Raw genomic sequence first — 19,097 nt, 5'->3', positions numbered from 1 at the left:
ATTGTTGATGAATTGTCCTATGTCGAGAGGCAACTCTTGACGATACACATAGGGTGTACAGTTCAATTGGATATTGGATGGGGTGTTTTGAAGTTGGGAGGTGCAATGTGTGTAACTAATGTCTCTCTCTCCTCTTGTGGTCAGATGGAGTTGTCTCTAGAGCGTCTGGCGTCCCAGGAGAGAGAGGTGTCGTTGTCAGGGGAGACGCTGGCTCAAACAGAAAAGACACTCAGAGACCTGGACAACCTGGAGGCCCACGCACAGGTCAGTGTTAACACTAGGACACACTCCCTCATCAGATCAACAGACCAGGAATGCATCTAGTGTATACTTAAGCCTCAGGACCTGACCTACCAATGATGGTTGGCAGAGATAGTCTTCTCTGGGTCTCGTGCTTTTGTTAACAGCATTGGTTTCTGTAGCTAGGATTTAATTGTATTTGCAATGGTGATACTGTATGTGTGTAGACCTCCTGTATGTTATTGTATGTAACTGACTGTGGTGTCCTGGGTGTTGCTAGGAGGAGATGGGCCGTGCTCAGACCATCATCCTCCACGGTCACCAGCTGGCAGCCTGTCACCACTTCGCCATGGCCCTGATCGTGCAGCGCTGCAATGAGCTACGCCACCGCTGTGACACGCTCAGTAAGGCTCTCAGGGCCAAACACACACATCTCTCCCAGGTCTACCAACTGCTGCTACGTCTGGATCAGGTAGAGGATACACACATTTTTTACACTAATACACACAGGTGAGCACACACACTATCACACACACACACAACTACCCACAGTATTTAGCTGTTGATCTGAATAGATGAAGTGCTGGCACAAAACCAAGCGCTAATGTATTTTTTGATTACCGTGATACTCTGTCAAGTGTTAACGTATATCCGAATATGATTGGTCAGTGTGCATGACATTGTCTTGTCTCCTCCATAGGCCCAGAGTTGGTGTGATGACGGGGCCTACTTGTTGGCCCAGCAGCTGGTGGAAAAGTTCCAGTCTAAGGAGGGGGCCCAGGCTGCTCTGAAGGACGTAGACAGATTCCTGGAGGGGGCTCCGTCTCTCCTCAGCTCAGGACCTGACCTCCTGGCCATGGAGTTTGAGTCTGTCCTCACCCCAGAGATACAGGTTAAACACCAACCAACCAGTGTCTCTCATTCACAAACAGCTCCATGGTTTAAAGAGAAACGCCCTCTGTAATGGTTCTCATGAACGATCTGTGTATAATCTATCATAAAGCGTTCTATACACATAATACATTACATGACTATAAAAGCCTGTTTCACTAACACTGTTTCACTAACACTGTTTCACTAACACACTGCAGGTTCTGGCTCCATATAAATCCTTTAAGCCCCCCCCCCCCCCCTCTCTCTCTTCATCCTCCACAGGTCCAGATAGGGAAGACATTTGAGAAGCACACAGCAGTTCAGGAGATGATCCACAACAGACAGATCTGTCTGAGGAAGCTAGCTGATAAACACATCCGTCCCATCCAACTGGTGGCCCCCCGGCCGGAGAACCCACCCCGCTCCAAGTCCCCACTCTTCTCCCCCAAACATGGTAAGAGGAGGTAGTGGACACACATACACAACACACACACTTGATGATTCAGGACGTGCATTTGTCACAGTAGATTTAACAGCATCAGACTGTATAGCTGACTGCTAGGGGTTAGAGAGGTTTGCAGCACACTTTTCATCATCCAGCTCCATTAGGCCTCCACCCAGAGCTCTGCTGTTTACCAAGGCCCTGTGTAGGCAGCCCTCCCCTGGACTCTGCCCCGACAGACGTCCCTCTCCCCTGGGTGTCTTCCCTGTCTTCAGCCTAGGGCTTCACACACCTTCCTCCAGCCCTGCAGTGAAGTAATCAAAGCAGCCAACTACAGGCTCCAGTAATGAGGAAGCCCACAGTGTTTGTGCTTGACCTGAGTCCGAGATCTAGCTGTTTTAGCCCAGCAGTATAATCAGTCTTTAGGGGATACTGTGTTAGCCAGGATGCTAGTTAGGTACTGAATGGCAGAGGTATACTGTACATGGTTCATATACATTAAAGACCCTTTCACCTCCCACGTGCCTCCAGGGCTGGCAGAACAAAGCTAGCCATACATCATCTGATTAATGATGATGAGGTGTGTGTGTGTGTGTGTGTGTGTGTGTGTGTGTGTGTGTGTGAGAGAGAGAGAGAGAGAGAGAGAGATCCCAATTTTGATAAACTCCCATATCTATTGGGAGAGAGAGAGACCCTGACTCACACACAGCAGGAAACCCGTTTAAGGGGAGAGGTGAAGATAAATGTGTTGGCTCTGATTAGTGCGGTAGACACACATGGACAGGGAGGGCTCTGATCTTAGTCTATGTGAGGATCAAACAGATCCAGTCAGTTACCCCAGGCAGTGGTAAGGGTGATGTGTTCTTATTTACCAGTAATGCAGCTCACTACCAATGATTAACTAGCCCGTCCATCAGAAGAGAAGTATAAAGTCTGAACCCATTACCAACAGTCATCCCAGGGTCAAAGATAGGTCCTGTGCGACCAGGTTGTCCTATCAAACCTACTGTACATTGTCATATCATCGCAAGCAACGTCTCTTTGTAATGATGGCTCTATTGGGTAATGTAGTGTCAGCTGCTGTATCGTCGAGGCTTCATCAAAGCACATATAGAGACATACACTATATTCATTATCATTATTAACATGTTATCCAGACAGGTCGTGTGTTTTTTCATCATTATGAACATGTTATCCAGACAGGTCGTGTGTTTTATCATCATTATTAACATGTTATCCAGACAGGTCGTGTGTTTTATCATCATTATGAACATGTTATCCAGACAGGTCGTGTGTTTTATCATCATTATTAACATGTTATCCAGACAGGGCTTGTGTTTTATCATCATTATTAACATGTTATCCAGACAGGGCTTGTGTTTTATCATCATTATTAACATGTTATCCAGACAGGGCTTGTGTTTTATCATCATTATTAACATGTTATCCAGACAGGGCTTGTGTTTTATCATCATTATTAACATGTTATCCAGACAGGGCTTGTGTTTTATCATCATTATTAACATGTTATCCAGACAGGGCTAGTGTTTTATCATCATTATTAACATGTTATCCAGACAGGGCTAGTGTTTTATCATCATTATTAACATGTTATCCAGACAGGGCTTGTGTTTTATCAAAGCACATAGAAACATACATCATTATCATGTTCAGCTGAGAGGTAATATTTTGCAGGGGTCGACAGTTTGAAGTTCTCCTTCGATCTATCACTTCCTGGGAAGAGGACATCACGGAAAAGCCCCGGCTCCAGAAAGGTGAGATGAAGGAAAGGATGACGTAAAAGTGGAGAAATTAAAGAAAGTAAATTACCACAGTGGAGAAAGGACTTTGAAGGCTGTCGCAGTTCACACACCTCACTATGAATGTCACCATGGCAACAGTACAGCTGTGATGTTTACATTAAAGATGGTAACGTTACGGTAACTGTAAAGGCTTGAGGTGGATTTCCTTCTTTAATCTGTGTTATCTGAGGATGTTAAGCCTGGTTGTCAGTGTGTGACCTGTCTGTCTCAGATCGAGGTGATGCATGACTACCAGGAGAATAGGATCTCCCTGCTCTCCAGCCTGGAGGGAGAGGACAGCCCAGACCTTCTCAAACGGTCTGTCTGTCTGCTCATCCTCTATATAATCCCTCTGTAGTCTTCCTGATTCCTTATGTTCAGACAGAATACTGATGAGGCCCTCTGGCCCTGTGTCTCCACAGTCACGTGATGAGGGAGCTAATCGAGACAGAGAGAGTCTATGTGGAGGAGCTACTGTCAGTGCTGCTGGTGAGAAGATACACAGCAGCGTTTCACCATTACTGGATTACTACAGAGAGTTCTCTATACTGATGTATGTGTGTATGTGTAGGGCTATAGGGCAGAGATGGAGAACCCGGGCCTCGCAGGCCTCCTGCCCCCCATCCTGCAAAGTAAGAAAGACGTCCTGTTTGGAAACATGCCTGAGATCTACAACTTCCACAGCAGGCAAGGACACACACACACACCCCGTGGTTTAGAGGAAGGATCCGCACTGTCATTGACCTGTGTTGTTTTCCATAAACATTTGGAGTCTCAATGAACTGTGAGATTAAACATTTTACATTTTAGTCATTTAGCAGACGCTCTTATCCAGAGCGACTTACAGTTAGTGAGTGCATACATTATTTTTATTTTTCATACTGGCCCCCCGTGGGAATCGAACCCACAACCCTGGCGTTGCAAACACCATGCTCTGCATCACAGGAGGTTGGTGACACCTTAATTGGGGAGGACGGGCTCGTGGTAATAACTGGAGCAGAATCTGTGGAATGGTATCAAATACATCAGACATATGGTTTCCATGTGTTTGATGCCATTCCATTTGCTCCGTTACGGCCATTATTATGAGCCGTCCTCCCCTCAGCAGCCTCCTGTGATCTGCATTCTCTATATCCTGCCTGCTGGGCCTGCTCCCCTGCTGGGCTGAATGCTTAATTGAATGACTGCATGAGGCCCTAAGCCAATTAGAGCCTCTCTAACTAGTGTTAAATGCGAGTTGCTCATACAAAGCATTTGATTATGCCAACAAGAGAGGAAACTGGCAGACACAGGGATCTCAGTGGCATGGCTGTGTGGTTGACCCCAGTCATTAACTATGGAGGAGGGTAGGATTGGGGCCTACTGTGAGGCTGACTGTGTGGTGATGGTTGCTGCTGTGTGTGATTAGGGTATGACCTATTGACTTGACCTGTCTGTGACCTTTGACCTCTGACATGACCTCTTGCTTCGACAGGGTGTTCCTGCAGGACCTGGAGGGCTGCCTGGAGACCCCAGAGGGAGTAGGGGCCTGCTTTCTGGAGCGGGTGAGGAAAGTCTATAGTGTGTGTGTACATGTCTGCAGTTGTTTCGAAACAATTTTTTAAAAACATTTTAGTCATTTTAGCAGACGCTCTTATCCAGAGCGACTTACAGTTAGTGAGTGCATACATTATTTTTTTTATTTTTCATACTGGCCCACCGTGGGAGGCGAACCCACAACCCTGGCGTTGCAAACGCCATGCTCTACCAACTGAGCTACATCCCTGCCAGCCATTCCCTCCCCTACCCTGGACGACGCTGGGCCAATTGTGCGCCGCCCCATGGGTCTCCCGGTCACGGCCGGCTACGACAGAGCCTGGATTCGAACCAGGATCTCTAGTGGCACAGCTAGCACTGCAATGTCTTTACCTATATGTGTGTTTGACAGTCTTGCATGGATGGTGTGTCATTGGAAATGTTTGTGTGTATTTCCAGAAGGAGAATTTCCAGGTGTATGAGTGCTACTGTCAGAATAAATCTCGCTCAGAGTCCCTATGGAGGCAGTTCTCAGACTGTGCCTTTTTCCAGGTCAAGCTTATTTTTTTGTCATTCAGCCCACTACTGCTCTCTGTTGGTAGCAATACTTTTTCACTATACCAGAATTATTCATTGTTTTAATGGCACAAAATTACATATTATTTTAAATAGATTCACTGTTGTGGTGTAACAGTATTAAAGCCTTCCCAATCTTGTCTCTCCTTGACATATTCTACAGGAGTGTCAGAAGAAGCTGGAGCACAAACTGGGCCTGGACTCTTACCTGCTGAAACCAGTACAACGCCTTACCAAGTACCAGCTACTACTGAAGGTCAGACCTTAGTGATACACACACACCTCGACCCAGCATACCGTGCCACTATTGCAGCATTTATAGTGGATGAAACTATGCGTAACCTTTATCATAATTCAGTGTCCCAAAATCCTGTAAATGGTAACAGCACTCTTACATAACCTAGCCCTACAGAGGGACATTCATTTCAATGAATTGAATGCATGACATTAGGGATTACAGATTTAAACTAGAGCGAAATCCCATCTGGTTAATGGGGACTGCTACCAATTTTCTGTCCTGTATTTGTCCCTTGTTTTCTGACAAAATAAGGAAAATCTTACACGCAACACAACATCTATTATTTTATAGTACAGCTGGAGAATTTGGGATTTCAACTTTCAACCAGATATTGATGTGTACCAGACATTGATTGGTGTGTGTGTGTGTGTGTTTTAGGAGCTACTGAAGTACAGTCCAGGAGGCTGTGAGGGGACCTCGGAGCTACAGGGGGCGCTAGCAGCCATGCTGGACCTCCTCAAGTCAGTCAATGACTCCATGCATCAGATCGCCATCACAGGCTACCAGGTGGGGCCTCCTGGTGCTTCAGCACTGTGCCGTTGACACTGTACAGCAAAGTGGTTGAATCTGATCATAGCATACAGTATATTGGCAATTTATACAATTCTGTCAGTGTGTGTAACATTACATTCAGCATAACTAAACCAGTCCCTATGTGTTGAGCTGTGAATGAGCCAGTCTCTGACCCTGTCTGTGTATTGTTCACCCAGGGAGAGTTGTCTGACCTGGGCCGGGTGCTGATGCAGGGCTCCTTCAGTGTGTGGATCAGCCATAAGAAAGGCCCCACCCGTATGAAGGAGCTGGCCCGCTTCAAGCCCATGCAGAGACACCTGTTCCTGTATGAGAGAGCCCTTCTCTTCTGTAAGCGCAGGGAGGAGCATGGAGAGGGTGCAGACAAGACCCCCTCCTACAGCTTCAAGCACTGTCTCAAGGTGTGTGTGTGAAGGCGGTACTCTCTGACACGTGACACATGCTCCCTTTCGGAACGGTCCCCAGTGGGATGTTTGTTTTGGTTTGTTTGTCAAGGCGTGTGTGTTAATATGCGCAGGGCATGGCGGATGGTGTCACACCACCAGATGTTCTCCTCTTGATTTATTATTGAGTGCCTGAGCTTCCTGCCGTCACACAGAGGTGTGTGGGCCAGCCGTGTAGCATGTAGCTGACATGTGGCTGACGTGATGCATGACGTGTGCTTGTAGGCCCCAGGTGCAGGCAGTACGTGTGTGTAACAGTCAGTGTGTGTGTCCTGGCAGATGAGTGCGGTGGGGATTACAGAGAACGTCAAGGGAGATGTGAAGAAGTTTGAGATCTGGTACAGTGGCAGGGAGGAGGTGTACTTAGTTCAGGTAAGCACTACCTCTGCTTTGTGAAGTGACTGTTTACATTATTCATGCCACCCAGAACCAGCATATGTTCACCAGACAAGGACTCTAGACAATAACCTAGACAATAACCACCACCCACTGACTTGTTCGTCATCTGCGTGTTGTTCTGTTCTTTGTTGTGCCTTCTTTGTTGGCAACTTTATGCCATGTTATGTTTTGTTATGTCTGTCTACAGTGAAATTTGTGTTACGCTACTGTGATGCCATTTTGAAATCATGCCTGCAAGATACAAATAAAATGTCTTCACAAGAAATAAGTATTCTGTCTATCTTGTTATTGTGTTTTGCTACCATACATTGACTGCGTTCTAATCTGTCCTTATCTTATCTCCCAGGCTCCCACAGTGGATGTTAAGATGGCTTGGCTCAATGACCTGCGAAGGATCCTCACCAACCAGCAGAAACTCCTCAAAGGTTTGGACGTCACTCACATCACTCTCCAAAGCACACTCAACAAAGAGTCGGTTTAATGCACCTAACTTGAACATCCTCTCTTTGATTCCGACTATCATTTTGTCTCTCCTTCTTTCTCTCAGATGAGCATTGTGTCAACAACCAGATTCCAGACCACATCCAACTGTCTCCGCCCTTGTCTGAGAGGTATGTTGGGTGTAAGACACAGCAGCTCCCCACTGATGGTGTGAGTGTGGCAGGCAGTTATGTGACCTGTTCAGATGGTTATGCAATGTGGTGTTGGGGAGCGTATCAACAAGCGGGTATAAATAAAGATGGGAAGTAGAAAATGAGGAGGAGGTGTAGGTGTAGGAGGTTGAGGAGGAGGAGGTGGTGGTGTAGGAGGAAGAGAAGGTGTAGGAGGTTGAGGAGGTGTAGGAGGAGGAGGTGTAGGAGGTTGAGGTGTAGGAGGTTGAGGTGTAGGAGGTGGAGGAGGTGGAGGAGGAGGAGGAGGTGGTGTAGGAGGTTTAGGAGGTGGTGTAGGTGGTGTAGGAGGTGGAGGAGGAGGAGGTGGTGTAGGAGGTGTAGGAGGAGGAGTGGGTGTAGGAGGCGTAGGAGGTGGAGGAGGAGGTGGTGTAGGAGGTGTAGGAGGAGGAGGAGGAGGTGTAGGAGGTGTAGGAGGAGGAGGTGGTGTAGGAGGAGGAGGTGGTGTAGGAGGTGTAGGAGGAGGAGGTGCAGGAGGTTGAGGAGGTGTAGGAGGAGGAGGAGGAGGTGGTGTAGGAGGAGGAGGTGGTGTAGGAGGTGTAGGAGAAGGAGGTGCAGGAGGTTGAGGAGGTGTAGGAGGAGGAGGAGGAGGTGTAGGAGGTGTAGGAGGAGGAGGTGGTGGTGTAGGAGGTTGAGGAGATGTTGAGGAGGTGTAGGAGGAGGAGGAGGTTGAGGAGGTGTAGGAGGAGGAGGAGGAGGTGTAGGAGGTGTAGGAGGAGGAGTGGGTGTAGGAGGAGTAGGAGGTGGAGGAGGAGGTGGTGTAGGAGGTGTAGGAGGAGGAGGTGTAGGAGGTGTAGGAGGAGGAGGTGGTGGTGTAGGAGGAGGAGGTGCAGGAGGTTGAGGAGGTGTAGGAGGAGGAGGAGGTGTAGGAAGTGTAGGAGGAGGAGGTGGTGGTGTAGGAGGTTGAGGAGGTGTAGGAGGAGGAGGAGGAGGAGGTGTAGGAGGAGGAGGTGGTGGTGTAGGAGGTTGAGGAGATGTTGAGGAGGTGTAGGAGGAGGAGGAGGTGTAGGAGGAGGAGGTGGTGGTGTAGGAGGTTGTGGAGGTGTAGGAGGTTGAGGTGGTGGTGGTGTAGGAGGTTGAGGAGGTGGTGGTGTAGGAGGTTGAGGAGGTGTAGGAGGTTGAGGAGGTGTAGGAGGAGGAGGAGGTGTAGGAGGAGGAGATGGTGGTGTAGAAGGAGGAGGTGGTGTAGGAGGTTGAGGAGGAGGTGGTGGTGTAGGAGGTTGAGGAGGTGGTGGTGTAGGAGGTTGAGGAGGAGGTGTAGGAGGTGGAGGAGGTGTAGGAGGAGGAGATGGTGGTGTAGAAGGAGGAGGAGGTTGAGGAGGAGGTGGTGGTGTAGGAGGTTGAGGAGGAGGAGGAGGAGGTGGTGATGGTGTGTGAAGAGAAGACGTGTGTGAAGGCCCCACTCTCTCCTATGCTGTCTGGTTGCTGTCCTCCTCCCCCCTCCCCTCCTTCCTTCCCTCCCCCCTGCAGGGGTGTGCGGCCGTCTGGAGGGGCTCCTAAGGGCTGTCTGCCGGGGCTGGACTTTGTCTCGCTGTCCTCCAATGTCTTTCAGTGTCTGCGCTCCCGGAGTCCACACCCTCGAAGCCCACGGCAACGCCCCCCCAACCGACCCCGCCCCCCCAACCGACCCCGCCCCCAACGCCACTGACCCGCCCTGACGCTCAGTGGTAAACTCAGCCCAGCTCTGCATGCCTCGGCCCGGCTCGGCATGGCCCATTTGGGGGACCTAAATCACCCACAGGGCTGCTGTGTTTGCATACTGACCGTCATCTGCAACCCCTTTAATAGCAGACTCCATTAGGCTCATAAATCGCCAGATGCACTTTTCATGTCTTGAGAGGCCAATGTCCCAGCAGACCTTCCATCTCAGACATGGTACCCAAAATGACTGAACCCATCTTTGCATGGGATTTTCAATTTAGCATGGAATGCAAAAAAAAACTACAAAACAAAAAACACCTTGATTTCCTCATGTTTCCAGCACCAGAACTGCTTCTAAGATGGGGCTCGCTTTTTCAGATTGAATAAAACTAAAATGACACAAAATTATAGTAATTATTTCGTGCCCAAAATATAGACCACCTAATACATTGATGAACCAGGATCTTGTTAAATCGAGACCAGATCTTTCCATGCGCCGGCACTTGTCTCCGTGTGAACTTGGTTGCACTTGGTCACATGGTTGCTATGCGCTGTGCCCTGTTTTGCTGCGCTGTGTGGCGTTTGGCTGGCGTCTGAAAGGTCATCGTGGTGGTGTAAAATTTGTTTGAGAAGTTGAAGAAGTTGCCCTTAACCACAGATCTAGGATCAGATGTTCCTCCTAAATGATTAAAGGTTAGAATTTGGAAAAGCTGATCGTAGATCTGTGGCTAAGGGCAGCTTCTACCAGCATGCCATATGAGGTTAGGGAGGAGCACTGAGGTAGTTAATTGATTGTATCGTGTTGTTTCTCCCACAGCAAACAGCAGAGGGCGTCGGTCAGCTCAGAGGACACTGAGTCAGGGAGGAGCAGTCCAGATCCCCAGTCCCACTCCTCACAACACCGGCGCAACCGACGCAGTGAGTACACCACTACCCCATATCTGGTTGCCAGACAACTTCTCGAAATTGATGCACTCGCATCGACAGAGGGCAGAAGGCCTCGCAATGTTATGATTTTGAACGGTCAGATAGCTAGCAACAAGAATATCTTGTTTCAGATAGCTGTATCTCGTTATTGATACCATGTCTTGTTTTGAGGTGTTTTGACTTTTCATCCCTTACGAAAAAAAATTGCAGTCAGAGTGCAGTATATATAACTGCAGTATGCTGCAAATACTGCATCCAAAATAAACACCGTTTTTTTACTGCAGTAATTTTGCAGTGTAACTGCAGTTAGAGTGCAGTATAATTATGTAATTACTGCGTCCAAAATACCACAGTCGACTGCAGTTACTGCACTTTTACTGCAATCTTTTTTTGTAAGGGACGTATATGCTAATATGGCGAAAATTCGCTAGCTAGCTAACCAACAACTTAACCGTGTATTTGATAGACAACAAGTGGTTATTGTGGAAATGTATGTTTGTTTTCAATAAACATTTGGAGATGTAATATAGTTAATATGTGGTCAATAATCCTTTTGAGTTGACAGTCGTTTTGCCCCAAAGTTGCGCACGCATCGCTTTTGTTGCTAAACAACCCACCCTTCTATACCCATAACATAATAATGTAAATAGTGGTAACTATTTGTAATTATGGTGATTGGGTCAACAATGGTTATTGGCTCATGAGAGATGGCACATGAAACTCCTCTGAATTGACGTTTGATTTATGTGGTTATTAATACATTTGCAATCCCGGTTCCCTAAAGATTCTGGTGTTTCACATGAAGGAGCATGGAGGAGCTCTGGGGAAAAAAGTAGGGCTGGGATTTGTCAGGGACCTCACGATACAATATTATCATGATACTTAGGTGCCGATACGATATGTATTGCGATTCTATATGTATCACGATTCTATATGTATTGCGATTCGATACTCTGATTTTATTGTGATTCGATATTCCAAACATATTACTCACTATATGTCTGCAGCAGAAAGCCATGAGAAAATTTGTTTTGGAGGTAAAAGTTCTCAAAACAAGTTTGCTCACCAATTAAAACATTTAGAAAGAAGACCTATAGGATGATAAATCCCAGAGTTTTATCGCTGGTACATCCGACTAGCGCTAACTAACATTACAAATCGATACTTGGGAGTCACTGTTTTGATATAAAATCAGAAAAATATATATTGCGATACTCTATCGTATGGATTTTTTTTCCCTATTCCTAGAAGAAAGGCACTGAGATTATCATTTGATTGTACCTTCTTGTTAATTACTAAATTTTTTATTGCTATTTATCGCTATAGTTACTAAGGATTCACTTCAGGTATTTCTGGTACTTCATTAGGGCACTATATAAGGAGAGACAAGCCAAAGCGTACATATTACCTCAACTACCTCAACTAGCCGGTGCCCCCGCACATTGACTCTGCAACGGTACCCCCCTGTATATATAGCCTCCCTACTGTCACTTTATTTTACTGTATATATAGCCTCCCTACTGTCACTTTATTTTACTTCTGCTCTTTTTTTTCTCAACACTTTTTTTGTTGTTGTTTTACTCTTACTTTTTTTGTTTAAAATAAATGCACTGTTGGTTAAGGGCTGTAAGTAAGCATTTCACTGTAATGTCTGCACCTGTTGTATTCGGCGCATGTGACCAATAAAATTTGATTTGATTTGATTTTGATTTGAAATGTAACTCAAAACTAAAATGTGTGTAATCTCCAGGCTGGCCCGGCACACCTCACTCAGTAGACATCAGTGAGGGTCTGGAGGAGTGGGATGGAGGTCAGGACCCCTCTCACCCGTCAGACACCGAGGAGGAAGACGCTGCTCAGCTGGTGAGACAGGTTCTCTACAACATCAACACAACCACTCATACTTATTATACACTAACACACTATGTGGCCTTGGCCCTTACCCAGGACCTTAGATATGCTTATCAGAAAGGCTAAAGGAACCTCTTGAGGCTCCCTATGTTTAAAGCATACACTACATGTTTAAAGGCATACTCTAGTAGGCTACAGTTCTACAAGTGTAGATAGAATGACTTCTACTAGAGCATATTACATTTCTGTCCTCCCAGGCTCCAGGCAGATATAAGGCCTTGGCTGAATGTCCACGATACAGCCCATATGACCTCACCATCAAGAGCGGTGATGTCATCCAGCTGCAGCACGAGGACAGCGAAGGCCACTGGTGAGTGTCGACAGTGTCATTTGTCTGGTGGTAAAGTTGGTTGCCAATGGCAGAACCCTATTTGACATGGGCTCTGGGCTGACTGGAGCCTAATATAGCTGGTGTAAAGACTTAACGACAAAACAGACAGCGCAGACTAACAGTTAAAAGCAGTGTGTGGCTGTCCTATCGGCCGCCATTTTATTTTCTCGATAATTCTACATGTTGAATCGCCACTGTTCGTCAACACCCGGCAGGTGATCTACTGCACACCGCTGCGCCAATTTCATTATGGTGTGTCCCGTCCTTCACATTAATGGTCCAATGCAGCCGTTTTTACCTCAATATTAAATAAGTAAGTACTGTGATTGTTTTCAATTAAAATGGTCAAAGAAATACTTTTGCTTCTTAGCAATGAGCAATTTATCAAGCAATAATTTTGCTAGGACTGTCTGGGAGTGGTCTGAGTGGGAAGGGGAAAACTGAAACCTAGCTGTTATTGGCAGAGAGGTTTGGAACTCTCTTTCTTATTGGTCTATTAACTAATTGACCACCTGGTGACGTCGTGGTCCTCTGTAGCTCAATTGGTAGAGCATGGCGCGCTTGTAACGCCAGGGTAGTGGGTTCGATCCCCGGTACCACCCATACGTAAAAATGTATGCGCACATGACTGTAAGTCGCTTTGGATAAAAGCGTCTGCTAAATGGCATATTATTATTATTATGTCACCAGGCAGGCCAAAACTCCATTCCACCAAAACAGGTTGAAATTTCATGCAGTCTTTTCAAACAGCTCTTACACTAAAAAGGCCTTATCATCCTTTTCACAATTTCACAGTATTATTCCAACCGCATAGTGTGGAAGAAAATATAACACACAGGGAAATTACGTTTTTGACTGCATTGGGCCTTTAACTCCTCTAAAGCCTCCCTCCCTCTCTCACTCCATCTCCAGGCTGGTGAAGAACCTGAGTCGCAGGCAGGAGGGCATCATCCCAGTATCCAACCTGCACGTGATTCTGGGAAACAGCAGTAGAGGACAGTCCACCAGACTAGGAGGTAAGGTTACTGTTACAGTACAGAGTTAGAGGTTTCTAAAGCCATTTGTACTCTCGATCCTCCTCTCTGATATGTAGCTCATTAGATGGGTTTGTATGAATCATTTGTGTCTCCTATCTTTTATGCAGATCCAGGGAATCTGAAGGCCAGAAAGCTCAGCTCCCCTTAGAGGACAAATGCTGCCTTCAAGTGCTCGCGGGAACTGGGAAAGTGGTTAGTCGATACCTCTTATTTCCCACTTCGGAGGAGCATTTGTTGGATCTTTGCAAAGACTGACAAGACGGACTGTTTTCCAATAGACACTGTGAGGTCATGACAAATGGAATATCTTAAAATCTGCTTCCTCAAAGTGCTCTGATTGGCCATGATTAGAGAGAACTAGCCAATTGAAGAAGGACAGGAGTTTTAAGTCTGGATTATTGATTGACATTTTTCTGGGCCAGTAACATGAGGACCTGCTTTTGCCCACCATGATGGACAGTGGACACACTTTATGAATGTTACCCTCCAAACACTTTAGACATCACAGGGTTCTACCAGCACAAAGGTTTGGTGAAGGACAAGGGACATCTGAAAAGGTTTGGGACTTAAAGTTAAATCCCCCACTTCCTCTTAGACCCAGCCAATGGCCTTTTCTGTTGGGTTGCTGTAGCTGGATTACATCCATGGACTCTAGCTCTCTGAGGGATTGTTAACCATTATTGCTAATCAGTGGGAATGCAGTTGGTGTTTGTTTGTATGTTTATGTGTGTTCTTATGCGTCATAATAATCCAGGTTTTCGCCTGAAACATTTCTTAAAAAGATACTTTTGTACATAGCTATGTAATTCATTTTTGACGTGTATACTTGAATGTCGGTCTATTGTTTGTTGACATGTTCATTTAGTCTACATGCTCATGTTGTTTAGGTATCCAACCCGTCTTGTTCCTTAAGGCACTCTTCTCTTACGCTCTCCAAGAGTTGAAATGCCAAAACGTGCCGTGCCATAATGCCTTTTTATTCCTGCTATTTTGGAATCGATATCCTCTTTGATAAATGTACTGTTTGCCCCGCAATATCAAACGCAGTCTTGCTTCTACCTCACCTCAGACCAATACGCAACGGGCACTTTATTAAGGTGGAAGGCTTATAAGAGAAATGCAAGCTGAAAGCTTTACTATATTTTAAAAGGCTCTAGAGAAATTGAGCTCTCCACGAACGCAATACCTCATTCATATTTTCCTGATTCCTACCTATGATTATTTTTCCATTTTACTTCCTAAACTCAGTGTATTTCAATGGGGAGGAGACAACCCGCCCCAGTATGAATAAAGTTGTTAAGATGTCACGGATGGTAAATTCCGACATCTTGTGAGGTGGTGGTGATTGATAGAAGGGTATTCCTCAGGTCTATAGAGGTATGGGGGGGAGGAGCCGCTACCAGCATGGCGCCAGCAAAGACTGCTGTCATTCTCCCCAGGATTTCACCCTCTCTCTCCCCGGTGTGAGCAGGCCTCTGCCTGTGACAGCACAAATGGAGCGAGAGAGAGAAAGATCAAGAGAGAGAGAGAGAGAGAGAGAGAGAGAAGGGGGGGGGGGGGATATGGCAATCTCTCTCTTCCTCTACTCCTCTCCTCCATCGCCGTTGCAATTAATCTTAGGCTTCCCATTAAACAGGATCATACAGCAAACATGAAATGTACCCACTGTGTCGAACGCTTAATTAAATATTGATTGCGGATTTATATGAATTGACTATATCAAATCAAGGCCCAGTCGGAGGCCTGCCTTTGATATGCTGCGTTTGATGTGGAAATGAGCCTGGAAAGCAGCGGGAGCGCAGCTCCACACTACTAATGTCTTCTTATTAATTCATTTATTTTGCTATCAAGTTGTTACTTTGCGGCAGTAGGCAGCTATGCAGCCCCGTGAAATGATATCTATATACCCTTAATGGAGTCCTGCTTTACTGCCACGCATTGCATCAATAGGTTTCTCTCCTCCTCATATGGCAGAATTAGCTGGGTTTTCTTTTTTGGGGGGCTCCTCTGATCCAAAATGCTGCACATTTTGCACTGAATTGTGATGTTCAAAAATAGAGACAAAAATATGCTTGAAAATGCTGTGTGTCTTTGACAAGCGCTGTAAGCTGGTTGCTAAGTGTTTCTCATAGGAGAAAATAGCATGGCTAACTGAATAATGACTGAACATGGCAGGTTTCAGGTTTGTATTATTGCTCTACAGTCATTGTTGTTGATTGGCTGCTTTTTTATACAGCTTCAGTATTGTATATAGAACAAATAAAGTATTTATTGAAATAATACAGGTTTGTTCTACGCCTTAGAGTTTGTTTTTTTCTATAGTAGAATACCATAAAGCAGTGTTAGTTGCTTGCATACAGCCATTTGCCAGTAAATTATAGCTTTGGTTTTCTGAATAAGTATAATATATGTTCAGTAGGCATAGGCATCTGTTCGCCATACAGGTCTCTATCATGTAAAGTGTATCTTCACCAGCAGATGGATGTAAGAAGCTGCAAGATGAAGCTCTCTCTTTGAATACCAAATGGACACATCTTTTGATTGAACCCCCATAAGACCTGGAACAAAACAGGCCAGCGTGGGCCCTAAGGGTCAAAGGTCAGGGTTTAGTCATCCAGGACGTCATGCAGCATGCGCTTGGTCATTAACATGACTTGACGTATCCATCTATAGTAATGCGACAATCTGGTGTACACCCCATACTTCCCATCCTTGGCACACTCCTCCCCCCAGCTCACTATCCCTGTCAGGAACCAGGTGTCATGGTAACGGTTGGTATGGGGACCCCCGCTGTCCCCCTGGCACGAGTCTTTGGCCACGTGAGCATAGCCGGCACAGAACATATACTTGGTGATACGGGCACTACTGCTCTCCTTACACTGTGTCCTCTCTGTAAATGGCACCTCTACCTTCTGTAATGTGTGAGACGTGGCCCCCTGGAAGCGTGTGCGACCCCAGCCGCTGACCGTAGCCGGGGACTGATCCTTCACCAGGTCCTCGGTGAAGACCTTGGGCCCCAGGCAGATGGGTCTGGTGTGGGAGGAGAAGGTGATGGGGGTGTGGAGGCGCAGCAGGGCGATATCGTGGTTGTACAGACTCTGCTGGGAGTCATAGAGCGGATGTTTGTACTGCTTCGACACCTCGTGGTCCTGCTCCATGCCCTCTATGGCATAGATGTTATGCTCCCCTGGAGAGGTACAATAACTCAATAAATTAAGCAATCTAGTAATCAATCAATATTAATCATCCTAGTAGAGAATGTAGTTTTAGTCATAGATACAATGAAATAGATACACACCATACACTTAGAAACCCGGTCCTGTGTAAAGTAGTGAAAACGTACTGTAGTTGAGCTAAAAAAAAAACAACGCGGAATTGTGCCTTACCCACTCTGACGAAAAAGGATCCCTGCTGTCCCTCCACCAGACAGTGGGCAGCAGTGATGACCCACAGCTGACTGAGGATAGAGCCCCCACAGAACACCTGACCACTGGGCCTCTGCACCAGAGCTGCCTGGGGGAGTAGAGAGCAAGGAGGGCCCGTTACATACATCAGCCTTTACATGGTAATAATAATATATGGATTGTATATAGCTCTTTCCAAAGACCCAAAGACACTTAAACATACACATACCCGTGCATAGTGCATCAAGGTATCTTCTCATCTCTTACCTGCCATGGGATGTCTCCAGGGGTGACTGTGTTGCCACCTACAATACGTGTTCTGGAGTTGTTTTCTTCGACGGGGAGCCTGGTGTGCTGAGGACCATACACCCTGAGGGGCCGCCTGATGCGAGACGGGGCTATTCTAGAGGCTGTGGTTCTGGGAGGAGGGGCTGTGGTGGTATTGACTGGGGCTGTGGTGAGGGAGGGGGTTGTAGTGACGTTGGCATCTGATGTTGTATTCTGCAGGGCCAGTAATGATCTCCTAGACATTTCTGCGATCACAGTCCGCCTGTCTCTGCCACAAGGGAACGCCACTGGCGACATACAGATCCAAAGTAAGGAGGACTGATGGTAACACTACATCAAGTTATACATCAAGTTACTCTACACCAATATAGTAACGTTGTAATCACACTACTGTATTAACGTGTTGCTACACAGTACTTTAGTAAGATTATGGTAAATGTATGACAAGACGTGTGAATGTTGTGGTTACCTTCAGGTTTGCAGTTGACTCCATCCTGTGCCAGCTTGTAGCCCTCTGCACAGCTACACTCTGCCCCAAAGATGCCCAGGCTCTCACAGAAGTGCATACATTCTCCATTATTTATCTCACACTGCCTGGCTGTTACTGTGGGGAGAAACCTGCATCATCAACCCACGTCTAAAGAGATGAGGCATGTTAAATAATGTTACATAATATAACAAATAGAATAAGTAAGTATGGTTTCGATTGTCATGGCCAACATGTGGTTTTACAACCGTGTTATTGTAATGTTTTAGGAGTGACGTCCAGGCAGAGATTGCATAGACCGTCCTCAACTGGTATGAGCTGGACAAACCTGGCCCGAACCGAGTGAAATGGAGGACATTTGTCAAGGCCATTACAATGTTATTACTGTACCTATCTCACAGTTCGTCCCAGTGAAGCCTCGTAGACAGCTGCAGGTATAGGAGGCCTTCTGGTCTTTACAGGAGCCCTGATTCAGACAGGGGGATGACTTACACTGGTCCCCATCTGAGACATAATGGAGAATTATTGACACAATTGACGTGACACTAAGTTTCATACTGCTAAACACTACAGTTTGAAACCTACACACCACACACAGCTCTGAGTCACAGCTTAATCCTCTCTGTTTGTGCCAACACAGTTGGCAGTTAATCATTAAGCAAAGCCTTACCTTCATAACCGACCCAAAACTCCATCTGAAAAATAAATACAGAATCTTCAGAATATCATAAGTTAACCCATTCATTACACAATACTGTATTCAAGGTGGAGTCTAACCCCACCACACACACACGTCCTCACACATCCACACACACTCACTGTCTTCTCTTCATTCTCAAAGGTCTCCCTGGCCTCCTCCAGGTCACACCTCTCCTCCAGACACTCTCTCTCCAGGTTCCCCCATAACATCTCTTCGAACATCCCTGTGTTGTGGCGCCTCTGTCTCCTCAGCACGCTGTCTGCTGCCTGGCCCGACAGGAACACTGGGGCTGGAAGGCCAGAGGGAGATGGTAAGGCTGTTTTTTACAGTTACGGCTGGTGTATAACTGAGAGTCAGCTTGTTACTAGTGAGAAACCTACTGAAACCATCAGCAGTCAGAGTAGGACTTACCTCCCCAGCCCAGCCGGCAGTCTAGCAGCATCACACTTAAGAGGAGAAATAGGTAAACTTTTGCCATCCCTGTCTGATCTGATACTCTGGTATCACAATGCCCAATGCAGAGAAACACACACACACTATGGACACACTCTCACATACTCCAAAGTACAGCTGTCTGTTTACGC

At 46.4% G+C, this 19,097-nt stretch overlaps 3 protein-coding genes across 3 annotated transcripts in view; 2 read left to right on the top strand and 1 right to left on the bottom strand.

The window, feature by feature from the left end:
• Positions 1 to 15,714, top strand: part of mcf2a (MCF.2 cell line derived transforming sequence a) — a gene marked incomplete at its 5' end in the record, with an annotated part of 31,392 nt that extends 15,678 nt beyond the window's left edge. The window contains 21 exons of the mRNA XM_084147471.1: positions 145 to 264; positions 521 to 712; positions 941 to 1,132; positions 1,396 to 1,567; positions 3,251 to 3,330; positions 3,590 to 3,675; positions 3,780 to 3,846; positions 3,929 to 4,044; positions 4,832 to 4,901; positions 5,332 to 5,424; positions 5,612 to 5,704; positions 6,125 to 6,253; positions 6,457 to 6,678; positions 7,000 to 7,092; positions 7,466 to 7,544; positions 7,667 to 7,730; positions 10,246 to 10,346; positions 12,106 to 12,218; positions 12,464 to 12,576; positions 13,510 to 13,613; positions 13,742 to 15,714. Coding sequence (XP_084003597.1) covers positions 145 to 264; positions 521 to 712; positions 941 to 1,132; positions 1,396 to 1,567; positions 3,251 to 3,330; positions 3,590 to 3,675; positions 3,780 to 3,846; positions 3,929 to 4,044; positions 4,832 to 4,901; positions 5,332 to 5,424; positions 5,612 to 5,704; positions 6,125 to 6,253; positions 6,457 to 6,678; positions 7,000 to 7,092; positions 7,466 to 7,544; positions 7,667 to 7,730; positions 10,246 to 10,346; positions 12,106 to 12,218; positions 12,464 to 12,576; positions 13,510 to 13,613; positions 13,742 to 13,782 — 2,340 coding nt within the window. The 3' untranslated portion in view covers positions 13,783 to 15,714. The remainder of the gene's footprint in view (positions 1 to 144; positions 265 to 520; positions 713 to 940; positions 1,133 to 1,395; positions 1,568 to 3,250; positions 3,331 to 3,589; positions 3,676 to 3,779; positions 3,847 to 3,928; positions 4,045 to 4,831; positions 4,902 to 5,331; positions 5,425 to 5,611; positions 5,705 to 6,124; positions 6,254 to 6,456; positions 6,679 to 6,999; positions 7,093 to 7,465; positions 7,545 to 7,666; positions 7,731 to 10,245; positions 10,347 to 12,105; positions 12,219 to 12,463; positions 12,577 to 13,509; positions 13,614 to 13,741) is intronic.
• Positions 15,715 to 15,805: 91 nt separating this feature from the next.
• On the bottom strand, positions 15,806 to 19,062 carry LOC311105348 (coagulation factor IX-like). Its single transcript, XM_084147472.1, has 8 exons — positions 18,925 to 19,062; positions 18,633 to 18,802; positions 18,484 to 18,508; positions 18,204 to 18,317; positions 17,796 to 17,930; positions 17,306 to 17,613; positions 17,021 to 17,147; positions 15,806 to 16,821 (listed from the first exon to the last, which is right to left on the bottom strand). The coding sequence occupies exons 1-8, from the start codon at positions 18,989 to 18,991 to the stop codon at positions 16,241 to 16,243; spliced, it is 1,527 nt and encodes a 508-aa protein (XP_084003598.1). The 5' UTR covers positions 18,992 to 19,062; the 3' UTR covers positions 15,806 to 16,240.
• LOC311105349 (fibroblast growth factor 13) overlaps positions 18,741 to 19,097 on the top strand; it is a 175,126-nt gene continuing 174,769 nt past the window's right edge. Inside the window, exon 1 of the mRNA XM_084147473.1 lies at positions 18,741 to 18,823. The gene's annotated coding sequence lies outside the window, so the exon portion shown is untranslated. The remainder of the gene's footprint in view (positions 18,824 to 19,097) is intronic.

This window comes from Coregonus lavaretus, assembly GCF_964263955.1.
Source record: "Coregonus lavaretus genome assembly, chromosome: 29".
In the NCBI taxonomy this organism is placed as follows: Eukaryota; Metazoa; Chordata; class Actinopteri; order Salmoniformes; family Salmonidae; genus Coregonus; species Coregonus lavaretus.
Note: the sequence above shows the minus strand (reverse complement) of the source record. Positions and strands in the feature narration are given on the sequence as shown.